Genomic DNA, 11,783 nt, shown 5'->3' with positions numbered 1-11,783 from the left:
TGACGTGTCAGGAAGTGTTTCACACATGTGATCCTGTGACTCATCGCATGGTTTCCATTATATGATCAGGATTTAAAACCTGAAAAGGGATAGTCAAGATTAGATTAGAGGAGTAGAGCTTGTGAGTTTTAGGTCTGGTTCACACGGCACGATTTAAGGAATGTCGGCTGATTTTCCAAACTTCTGTGACCACACACGACACGAGCCGATAAAAGTCCAACAGGTTCGATCGGTTCGTGTGTCCAGCCACACGGCAGGAGCAACACACCACACACGAACCGATTGAACTCACGAACATCTCGATTCCAGAAGAAAATCCAGTAAACCCCCCAACATACCATACGTGAATTTAGAATAATCAAACACAGATGACGATGTAGAAGCAGCAGTGATAGTTTGTGGTCTCATTTTAAGCGATAAAAGACGTAACAAAAAGAAAAGGCGTTTGATAAAAGACGGCGGGAGCAGCCGCTCTATTTGCTGCACTATGATTTGGAGGCGAGTTATCTTTTTTCGTAGTTGAAATTTTTAACCGAATAAACATAACCACATATAATAAAAAATATATAAAAATTACATTTACATGTAGTAATAAACATTTCCACATATCACCTCCGATGTCCATCGGACTCAGTTGCGCCATGTCAGCTGTTTGGGATTCCTCTCCGTTCTTACGTCACCGCGCTTCCTGATTGGCTACGTGTCGCATTCAACAGGCTGCGTTCTCGCTCCCAGTCAGAGAAAACCCCACAGGCTGCTAAAATCGGGCCAAGACAATGTTGAATAAGCCCGATTTTAGGTCGGGCATATTCAACACACCACCAAGTGACACACCACACACTGCAGGACGTTGTACGATTGCCGTAAAGGGAAAATCGGGGCAAAAAAAAAAAAAAAAAATGGCTTCAGCGGGAACATCAACATGCAGAAGCATTATCTGACGGTTCCTGGCCCCGCTCCCCTGGACCGCAGTGAAGTTAGTTACTGCGGTCTCCCACGGGCCGCAGCAAAATTGCCAAGTCTTAACCGGTCCGCGGTAATAAAAAGGTTGGGGACCATTGTATTAGATCATCAACTTTAGGAGTGTCTATCCTAAAACTGGAATGACTCGTTAGGCCAAGTATGGTAGGTTGTTGTAACATATAATCAATCCACTGCTGGAGAGAATAATTGTTAGAGACACGCATTACATTCTAATTGTAAATAAATAAGGTATATTTAAAAAAAAAAACAATTAGGTCACTAGAGTTTGTTTTTATTTTGTTGTATTTAGTACTTAAAGACCAGGCTAGACTTGTATGGTAACTTTTTCTGATTAAGTTCTTCCAGGTCAGGAAGGACATTTATTTTCCTACACATGCATCGTAGGCTTCAGATACCCACTAGAACACACTTCTAATTTAGAATAAAAAAGCCTTATTACTGACCATTTTACCCCTTTAATATTTTCTTGTTAAAGATGTCTAATATAATTCTTTTTAAGAAATCTAAAAAGTATTTTACCTATACCCAGTAAACGTTCTGACATTGTGTTCTGGGGCTTTCAGCAATAAGTCAACCAGACTTTAGCAAGATGCTTATTCAGAACCAGCTGGATTGAGTGCACTTTAAGGATTAGTTTACTTTAAATGTAAAGTGAATATGTCAGCTACACATAACAGATTTAAAGCAGTTCAAAAATATTCTTTGACCCAAAAAGCACATTTGTGTTTTCTTAAAAAAAATTATATTTCTTATGCACTGAAATCATAATCATGATTTTATTGTTATAAAACTCATTCCTAAAACTAACCCCTATTTTATAAAATGCTGATTTTATATTAATTATATCTTGGATTTAGGAAGCATTTGGACAAAGAAAATATAAAGTATGCGTGTGTGCGTTCAAGTATTGTATGGTACATTAGCTTGCCATATAGGCATCACTTCCTCGACATTTTGTACACTGTGCGCACAAGGATGTGCCGCCGCCCTGATTGGACCGTTGGACAACCAAGGAGGGTTATCAGTTACACTATTTGCGCTGCGATTGGCCGTGGCTTCAAAGTGGGAAGTACGCCGGTGTCTCCCTGGTTGCGCAAGACGCCATTTTGGAGTGACAGTGAAAGATAACGCAAAGATCGGGTTGTCGTCTCTGTAAAGGTAATAACTGACTAAGAGACGTTTATTTTTGTACTTTAATGTTGCAGTGTGTGTGTTAAAAGTCTTAATTTCCGAACTGATCGATTTGAGCGGCGTTTGGAGTGACGTCACGGTGTTCTCTGAGCAGTGACGCGGCAGTTCGCTAACGGCAGCTAGCGCGCTACAGCAGTTCCTGTCACGGCCGAGCTGAAAGCAGCCACTGCGGGTTCCTTTTACCGAACTGGGCTTTGGTTGTAACTACATTTGTTAAAAATATGTGAGTGTTGTAAGCCTCCGTTGGGTGTTGTCGTGGGTCAAAGTGCGCTACGTTTTAAATTGTCAACGAATCCAGTTAGCGGCTAGCCAAAGCATCCGCCCTTGGTGAAGCTAACGTGGCTAAAGCGACACGCCGTTTATTTTAGATTTAACTGTTTTTATTCTGGTCCATCCTGCCGCTCGTAAACGTTTGTTTAGTTTGAGGTCGAGCTATAGACGAATAACTAAAACTAAAAATGTTAACATTATGCGTGTTACTAATACCAGGTTTAGCCGTTGGAACAGGCCTTTCTTATCAAGTAGCTCGTTAGCTCTTAAGCTTATCCGGGTGAACGAAAGCTGGATCAGTGTAGGGCCTATAAAATCCGTTTTAGTTTTTCTCAGATCCCGTTTTGTTGTTTTAAGTGCGGTACAAGCATTTGTATATACCTTCAGATGATTTTTAAAAAGCGGCAAAATAATTGACAGAATAAACTGACTTTAACAATTGAGTAAGGAAATATTGTTGATTAGCTGTGGATTTGAAGAAAAGCCGACAAATTGGCCAAAGAAAATCAGGAGAAAAAAAAACTTTTTTCTAAACTTTTGCAATTTCAAATCTTATGTTGACTTTTCTTTCATTAAAATTCCACTTTATTTTACAACACAGTTCGTCACTTGAGGAGCAGGTATGTTCGTAAAAACTAAATGAAATTAGTCACTAAGGACATTAATGATTAATAACTGTGCAGAGATGTCGGATCAATAGTTTCTTGTTTTACGTGTCCCTAAAAACATAAGCTGCAAGTATATGGAAGACTTTAAAAGTTTGTAAGGAAACTTAAGGGGTTTGTTTGGCCGAAATTGAGAGGTTCATCATTGCAATATGCCTTAGAAAAGGTCAGATCTTTCCTTAAAATGAAGATGAATCAGGGACAGAAAAATGAAATGTTCACCACTTTTATTTTATTGTAGCTCAAGTTACCTGCTCATCAGTGATGTTCAGGGTACTACAGTCTGATACAACTTTGTTTCCTAAACCTCATCCTAACATCCTTAATGTGCTACTGCATCAAAATGTGGTGTGAGAACAGGTTATGTCTGGTTCTAATACATTTTTATAGATAAACTTGTTTCAGCACACCAAGCTTCTTGGTTCTGCAGAACATTTATGAAGACTTATTTTGCCTAATTTCATCAGTTTTTAATGAGTTTCTGGCTGTAAAAGGTTAACAGTTTTTTTTTGGTATTACGTCTTGAGGTGCCCTTTTTGCAAAACTACATATATTATGCTGATTTCTCTTGATTTCTAGAAGCCATTTGATTATCAGCTCTAAATTTTAACGTTTTGTATTGAATTCTGTCTTTTGTTTTGTTTTTCTTGGTGCTGCAGTGTTTCAGCTGACTCTTCTGACTTTGGTTTGAGGGAGTCTTCCAAATGCAGACATAACTGGGAGATTATTTTAGATGCTTGACTGTAGAACCTGTGATTATCAGTAAATTTGCAGTAACATTTTTTAAAAGTTACAGTAGGTTAGGCTTCTGTCTGTACCTCCTTCCATTATCTATTCTTAAGCAAAGGTATTCTACTTATCCATTGTGTACGGATTTAGTATTCCTGGCAGTGAAATGTTTTTGATTAAAAAGATATTTTTAAAAAATCAAACAATTGTTCATTTCTTGTTCTTATGTTCTCTAAAAAATCTTATTATATGTGTCCAGTTCATCAAAGTGTTTTTTCTGTTATCAACTCAAAATTTTGTGGCTGTGTATATTTGTGAAAACAGATTTTGGTGAAAGCAGAAATGTGGTTCCCCATTCTGGTCTTTTCTGACCTAGCAGAAGTACTTTAAGTCATTCCTCTTATTTTTCCATAATTTCCTCTTTGTGGAACAGAAAGCACCCTTTACATTTTACTTAATTCCTGCTCTTACCTGTACACAAAAACTGAGTGCTTAAAGATGTTTCCCCCTAACGGTTTTCCTCTCCTCCTTTTCAGCTTTGCCAACATGGGGAATGTATTTGCAAGCTTATTCAAGGGCCTGTTCGGCAAAAAGGAGATGAGAATTTTAATGGTTGGCCTCGATGCTGCTGGAAAAACAACAATCCTATATAAACTGAAGCTCGGAGAGATAGTCACCACCATTCCCACTATTGGTATGGATTTGTTATCTCTTTATCTGGCTGTACAGATGACAATGTTTTTTTGTGATGCCTAGATTATGGATCATGATACAATTTTAAGTAACAAATTAAAGGTCTTGCATGTTTAAACAGTTTTTGTACCAGCTGTAAGATCTGAATATAATGGAAGGTCTTGTTTGAAATCACATACAAGTGTCTCGGCACTTAAGGTCACTGGTTTTAGATAAAATTGTTTAGTCCTTGACTTGTGTCAGACTGTTACTGACTCTGGTAGTATTTGTGTAATTTACTGAATGAAGATGTAACTGAACACATCCAGAAATGTTAAATTGCATGCAAGTGGAATTTCGAGGTTTATGTGGAACAAGTTTATCCTCAACTTTCAGAACCTTGACTTTTTTCAAAGACCCTTCAGCCAGTGACTCATCAGTGCTTTTTCTTCCTCCTGCAGGTTTTAATGTTGAAACGGTAGAATACAAGAACATCAGCTTCACGGTGTGGGATGTGGGCGGTCAGGACAAAATCAGGCCGCTGTGGCGCCACTACTTCCAGAACACTCAAGGTGAGTGGTGACTTCATCTCGACCCGCAGCAAGGACCGTGTTCACTTCTGCCTATAGGTGGCCTTGTTGGTGCTTAGAAGATAATTTTAACAAGTGAACCAGTGACTCATGCTCCTTTGTTCCATTCTGAAAGGATGTATTGTTTGACTCCTCCCTTTCCTGAAATCTGATTCATCAGAAAATGCTATGGACTGTAGAGCGTGATTGCCGTCTAGTTGTGTTCCTAGAAAAAACAACAAACTACTAATGTTGGTTTGGTATCTTGAAGAAGATTTTTATTTATGTACCAGAAAGTTAAAGTCATGATTGAAGAGAGTTGGAGCACTTTAGTTCTCTCTGGTCAATGGACTGCTTGAAATATTTGTTTAAAAGTATTTTTGCTCTATCTTAAGATTTAGCTAATTTGTTGGGCAGTAGTTGCAAAGCTCTTATGCCATGAAACTCAAGAGTGATTAAATTGTTCCAATTTATAGATTTAAAAGTGGGCAAGCACAATGTTGGCAGTTACCTGGATTACCTTCTCCTGTTCTGCCTGTACCTGTATGTCCTGAGGCTGGAATGCTCTGTCTCTTTAACTGGACTCTCCGTATATCAAATGACTGTCTCAGATTGCAGACATAACATTATCCTCTATCTGTTAAAAGTGAAGCAGTGGGTTGGATAACTGTACTAATAACAAATTGTATATAATTACCACAGTTGTTAGACATTTGCTTTTCTTGTCACTCTAGAAAGTATCTATGTTTATACAAGGTGTTGTATTGGTCAGCTCAGGCTTTCCTACACTTAAATGATTATAGTTTGAACCTTTTAGTGAAATATGTTTTACTTGGTTTTTCTACTTTGAAAAGCACAATCGAGTGTTATGCAGCTGCTGTTATGTTTGTCATTTACTGATCTGAGAGCTCTCAAGATTCATCTAAATGTTTTATCATCGGTTTGAGTTTTTATTTGCTTTATATGTCTCCCAAGTATTGCTTTACTTGGCAGCATAGTAGGTATGTTTGCATTTCAAGTTCCTCAGTGTTATCTTGAAATGATTTTTGGTTATTAAATCCCAGGCAGTTATAACCAAACTAAAGTTAATTATTAATGTAACAAACTCTTTGAATTGGCTGTGCAATCAGGTCATAAATGAGAAAATGCGAAAGAGATGTGTTGAGGTTCCCCACAATATATCAGAAACATTTTGTCATCATAATATCAGTGAATGTGATATTTATATTGCAAATGACTGTTTTGATATGGTGCAGCCAGAATGTGTTGGCAAAGTTTCATGAAGGTTGATATCTGCTCAGATAGACGTTGCTTGTTTCTGCAGGGCTTATTTTCGTGGTGGACAGCAACGACAGGGAGAGGGTGAACGAGGCGAGGGAGGAGCTGTCCAGAATGCTGGCTGAGGACGAACTGAGAGACGCTGTGCTGCTTGTTTTTGCAAATAAACAGGTAAGAGTCACATTTTTGGTTCCCTGATGCGCTTTCATGTTCCTTTGACAACCAGATGAGTTGATTCCACACTTTCTTGGAAAATAAGTGTATTTTCTGCTCAGCCGCACAATTTGAAGCCACCAACGTTTGGAAAAGAAGCATTATGAAGTTGTTTGATCCCAGATTCTCTTTAAATACAGGTTGTGTTAACTGAGTTAGAAAACTTTTAGACCCCAGATGGTTAGAGTAGTCATAAAATTATTTAAAAGAAGCTAAATTTTAGTTATTAATTCATCAGAATAAACATAGATATTGGTTCAAATGTACAAAGTTTTCCAGCAGCAGGAGCACATATAGATCACTATCTGCATTCCTTCCTCCAGGATCTCCCCAACGCTATGAACGCTGCAGAGATCACAGACAAGCTGGGCCTACACGCTCTCCGTCAGCGCAGCTGGTACATCCAGGCCACCTGCGCCACCAGTGGAGACGGTCTCTACGAGGGCCTGGACTGGCTCTCCAACCAGCTGAAGAACCAGAAATGATCCATTCCACCAGTTTTTTGTTTTGTTTTTCTTTTTTTTTTTTTCTTTGTTTGTGGTTTATTTTTATTATTTTGTTTTCTGTTTCGACACCGCTGCAGCACCGGACCCCGGCCCCTCTGCTCCATCTCTACCCCCGTTCCCCGGACCGACCCGGCTCTTTCTTTCGAGAACTTCCTTCCTGCTTTCTCCTCTTCCGTCTGTGCTCTCGGGGCTCGAGCCTGTGCTGCTTGTGTGTGTGTGTGTGTGTTTGCGGGTGGTGTGTGTGTACATGGGTGAATGAGTGTGTGTTCAGCGAGTGTGCGTGTGGGCATGAAGGCGTCTCTGTGTGTGTGTCGGCTGGGATTGGGAGTAACCCTGGCGTGCCTTTTACACACCTCCTGTGGAATCAGCAGTCTGGTTTTCAAAACCCTTCTCCATCCACCGACGTCAGCCTCCTCCCCGCTTGGCCTACCCCCACTCTCAGTCTTGCACGGCCCCCTTCTCCCCACCCTAACTCTGCAGAGGAAGCATGGTTTTCATACGGCAAAGAAAGAGCAAGGGTGTAGGCTCTCCTCACTTTAGTCTGATCTGTGATAAGTAGAAACGCTCACTCAGTGTAGATCGAATTCTAAATGTTAATTTTAACCTCCTTGATTTTGAAACCCACCAGTAAGAGATTCAATAAATTGCATCTTAACCTGTATCAGGTCAAAGCAAAATCAAAAGAAAAAAAAAACACAGTTTGAAAACACATGGGAAAAAAAAATAGAAAAAAAAAGCAGTTCATCCTCGGTCATTCTAGTGTCATTTGAAAATCATGCTGTTTGTTTTATTATTATTATATTGGAAATATAGCAGATTATTCCTATTGATGGCTCTCCAGTGGACACTAACTTTCTCCCCGAAGCACAAGGCAAGCCAACAATCTTCAAATAAAAGTCAAATTCTGTCAGTTTACGTATGCAGCCCTCGTCTTTTCTGCTCCCTCGGTAAGCCCTCCTTTTAATTCCCCGGAGTAATTTGGATCTTTGAGTCTGATGAATCATTCTGATGGCGTTCTCACACTCGTACTTAAGCCTGAGAACAGGAGCTTCACATTATTCCTTTAAGAGATGTTACATGTTTGTTTTTTTTCTCATTAGTTTTAGCATTTATATTGTACAATGACTGCTGAACCAAATGCATTTGAGCAGTATGACAAATCCTGAACATGGACATAGTAAGAGCATCTCTGAGGGCCTGACCTGATTTTTCTTTTTCTTTTCTTCACCAACGGTTGACAGTTTTTCTTTGAAACCTGAAAGCATCCAGCTGTTTTAGCTTTCGAAGTCAGGATGAAGGATTGGCACCAAAAATGAAGGCTCTTTAACTGTGAACGGTCTAGACAAGAAGAAAGAAAAAAATGGCTGGAACGTCTGGGTGTTTACAGGCTAATACTCCTCATTTGTGTTTCTGCATACTTAAAGATTGAGGAGTACAACACCAGTCCTCCTCCTCTTCCTTCTTTGTTGGCAGCGAGCTGGAAGGACTCGGTGGCAGACCTGTTGAGGGGAATCGGTGTGCAGTTACCTGGTGCTGAGACTCAGCAGGCGTCCTCAGTGTTGAACCATGGGGGTTAAAGCTGGCACTTCTGTCAAGAATGATTGTAAATCTGTAAGTTCCCCTGTAAACTGTTTCTGTGGGGATTTCCTGAACACATTAATAAACATGATTTGATCCAAACTCAAAGAAAACTCTAGTTTTTATTATTGAAAAACAAAAGCCAACAGTGGTAAATATACAGTTGTGTTCGAAATAATAGCAGTGCCTTTAGAAAAATGAGTAAATGTCAAAATTCTTCAAAGAAATTGTACTTTAATGAACACAGATACATTGGGGACACAGTACATTCTATTCCAAAGCAAAACAATTGCGCAAAGTCATCAAAACTTAAATGATAATAATAATATTTCAAATAAAGTAAGAAATGGCATGTTCAAAAGAATAGCAGTGTTGCCATCTTTCCTTGGAAACTCAAAAATGTACTGTACAAACAAAGAAATTCTTGATAAGTGAACCTAGCTGAGTATCCTAAACTAATATTTTGTTGCAAAACCACGGTTTCCGATGACTGCTACACATCTGTGGTGCATGGAGTCAACCAACTTCTGGCATCGTTCCACAGGTATTGCAGCCCAGGATAATTGCACTGTATTCCACAATTCCTCAGCGTTTCTTGGTTTTGCCTCATGCACTGCACTTTTTATGTCAGCCCACAAGTTTTCGATGGGATTAAGGTCCGGGGATTGTGCTGGCCACTCCATCAGTTGAATCTTGTTCATCTGGAACCATGCTTTTGCTCGCTTGCTGGTGTGTTTGGGGTCATTATCCTGTTGAAAGGTCCACCTCAAAGGCATTTCCTCCTCAGCATATGGCAGCATGACCTCTTCCAGGATCCTGATGTACTGGAACTTATCCATGATCCCTTGTATGCGGTGAATCGGACCAACACCATAGTATGAAAAACATCCCCATATCATGATGCTTGCACCACCATGCTTAATGGTCTTCAGTGAGTACTGTGGCTTGAATTCTGTGTTTGCAGGGCGTCTGACATACTGCCTGTGACCCTTAGACCCAAAAAGAACAATCTTGCTTTCATCTGTCCACAAGATATTATGCCATTTCTTTTCAGGCCAGTCAATGTGCTCTTTGGCAAATTGTAAACGCTTCTGCACATGTCTTTTTCTCAGCAGTGGGACTTTGCGGGGGCTTCTTGCTGGAAGGTTAACCTCAGTAAGACGTCTTCTGATTGTCACAGTACTCACTGTCAACTGAAGGTCTTGCTTGATCCTCTTGGATCCCATCATTGGCTGAGTCTTCGCCAGTTTGGCTATTCTTCTGTCCATTCGAGGGGTTGTCTTTCTTTTTCTTCCTCGTTTTTCAGTTTTATGCTCCCATTTCAGGGCATTTGAGATCATTTTAGCTGAACAGCCAATGATTTTCTGCACCTCTTTGTATGTTTTCCCTTCTTTAATCAATTTTTTTATTAGGAAACGCTCATCTTCAGAACAGTGTCTGGAACGACCCATTTTCATTGTTTTTTCAGGAGAAATGCACAGCCAGCATGCCAGTTGTCTTGATCCTTAAATACGGATCACCTGTTAACACCCTTTTTTCCCAGAATACCCTCCCTAATTGATGCCCTCTCTAATTGGACTCACCACTGCTATTTTTTTGAACACACCCTTTTCAGTTAATCATTCAATTTCACAGAATCCACAGTATGCATGGCTGTCCTGTTGGGTTTGTTGGTTTTCTATACCTTTATTTTACCCCCCAGAAACTTATCTGGGGTATAGAGTTTGAAATGTTAATAAAACCAGTGATTTTCTTGCTGCTGTTGAGGCACTGCTATTATTTCGAACACAACTGTATTTGCTATCCACCCCACCACAGCCCCCCGTCTAGTTTTGGTTTATATATGCTTGAAGGTTAGCTTCATTCTCAATTTTACAACACATTTTCTGACAAGTACCTGATTTTTGTTGGCTAATCCTCTTACATCTCATCTATTAATCAGACTTAAAAAAATTTCAACTCAGTCTATGAGCTAATCCAGTTTCTACATATTTTTGACAGTTTTACTTTGAAACTTTTACTTTTTTTTTTCTACAGATTTTTGAGCAATGCATAAATCTTTCAACAAGAATTTAAACAATTGTAAAGGCAGATGCCACATCAGCCTGAAAAGTTTGTCCATTCATTTGTGAATTACTGACTTGTTTCTTGCTCTTGGATTTAAAATGATTCACTTTTTCCAAAGCTTTTCCAAAGTAAAACACCGATTTTACTGCTTGCTGAAATAATCACATAAATCCACACCTGTGTTGTTGACCATTTAAATTTTGATTTCAATAGTAGTTCCCAATTAACTATGTTTTTTCAGATTAAAATCTCAGCAATATTATTTATAGCTAATTTTCAACAAACCAGATAAAACCAAATAAGAGAACAATGAGGTTTTATAAACACAAAAGTTATTCAATCACACCTCAATGTATGACTGAAAAGTCCTTTGTTCTCCTATAGCAGTCTGTGAATATGTAACCGAAACAGGACCACTGGTTAAAATGTACAAAAATTACTTTAACTACTGAAGAAACAAGCCACTCAATTGTTTCTGTCTTGCTCCAACATCTAGGGGGAGAGAAGGGATCATCTTCATAGAAATATAAGTTTTCTGAACTTGATCAAAATTCTGATATTCTTTCCTGCTAACAGGAATCACGATCTTCAATAATTCTGAAGAATCTTAATGAGTTACAGCAACATTTAATTTCCCTTTGGGATTAATGAAGTATTTTTGAATTGAATATTGAATCTGATGTGACAGTGAGCATAGCGTTTATTTTTAGAAATTATAATAAACCCCACAACATGACAGTAATAAAATATAAGAGGATGAGTCATGTAAACATCTACAAAAAATAAATAAAACTCAAGCCGTCCTCACATAGAAATTAATTCCGTTCTCAATATACAACGACAATTTTGTTTATTGTCTTGTCTGTACTGATGACAGCTCTTTACGGGCCTCATAATTTCACTGTGATTAAATAATGAGTCATTACCTTTCAAAATATTTTCAGGCAAGAACAGCAACATTCCTTAATCTATCTGCACAGTGAGGCAGTTGCAACAACTGCCCCAGCACAAATGCTGGGGCAAGAGTCTGGGTTCAGTACCAATCTGGGGTCTTTCCATGA

The 11,783-nt window shown here is 39.0% G+C and overlaps 1 protein-coding gene across 2 annotated transcripts; it reads left to right on the top strand.

Moving 5' to 3' along the window:
- Positions 1-2,014: 2,014 nt before the first annotated feature.
- arf2b (ARF GTPase 2b) lies at positions 2,015-8,217 on the top strand. 2 transcript variants are annotated; one of them, XM_032574179.1, is made up of 5 exons: positions 2,015-2,142; positions 4,376-4,533; positions 4,973-5,083; positions 6,405-6,529; positions 6,895-8,217. In XM_032574179.1, exons 2-5 carry the CDS (start codon positions 4,386-4,388, stop codon positions 7,054-7,056), a joined length of 546 nt encoding a protein of 181 aa, XP_032430070.1. In that variant the 5' UTR covers positions 2,015-2,142; positions 4,376-4,385; the 3' UTR covers positions 7,057-8,217. The 2 variants fall into 2 exon arrangements, with proteins under 2 accessions (XP_032430070.1, XP_032430071.1); XM_032574180.1 differs by lacking the exon at positions 2,015-2,142 and adding an exon at positions 2,272-2,398.
- Positions 8,218-11,783: the final 3,566 nt, after the last annotated feature.

The sequence above is a fragment of the Xiphophorus hellerii genome, chromosome 10 (genome assembly GCF_003331165.1).
Source record: "Xiphophorus hellerii strain 12219 chromosome 10, Xiphophorus_hellerii-4.1, whole genome shotgun sequence".
Taxonomy (NCBI): Eukaryota; Metazoa; Chordata; class Actinopteri; order Cyprinodontiformes; family Poeciliidae; genus Xiphophorus; species Xiphophorus hellerii.
The sequence above is the reverse complement of the archived record's forward strand: the minus strand, read 5'-3'. Positions and strand labels throughout refer to the sequence as shown.

Coding starts and splice junctions, on each gene's coding strand:
- arf2b (XM_032574179.1), top strand. CDS start 4,386: ATGGGGAATGTATTTGCAAGCTTATTCAAGGGCCTGTTCGGCAAAAAG. Junction 4,534..4,972: donor CACCACCATTCCCACTATTG/GTATGGATTTGT, acceptor TTCCTCCTGCAG/GTTTTAATGTTGAAACGGTA. Junction 5,084..6,404: donor CTACTTCCAGAACACTCAAG/GTGAGTGGTGAC, acceptor TTGTTTCTGCAG/GGCTTATTTTCGTGGTGGAC.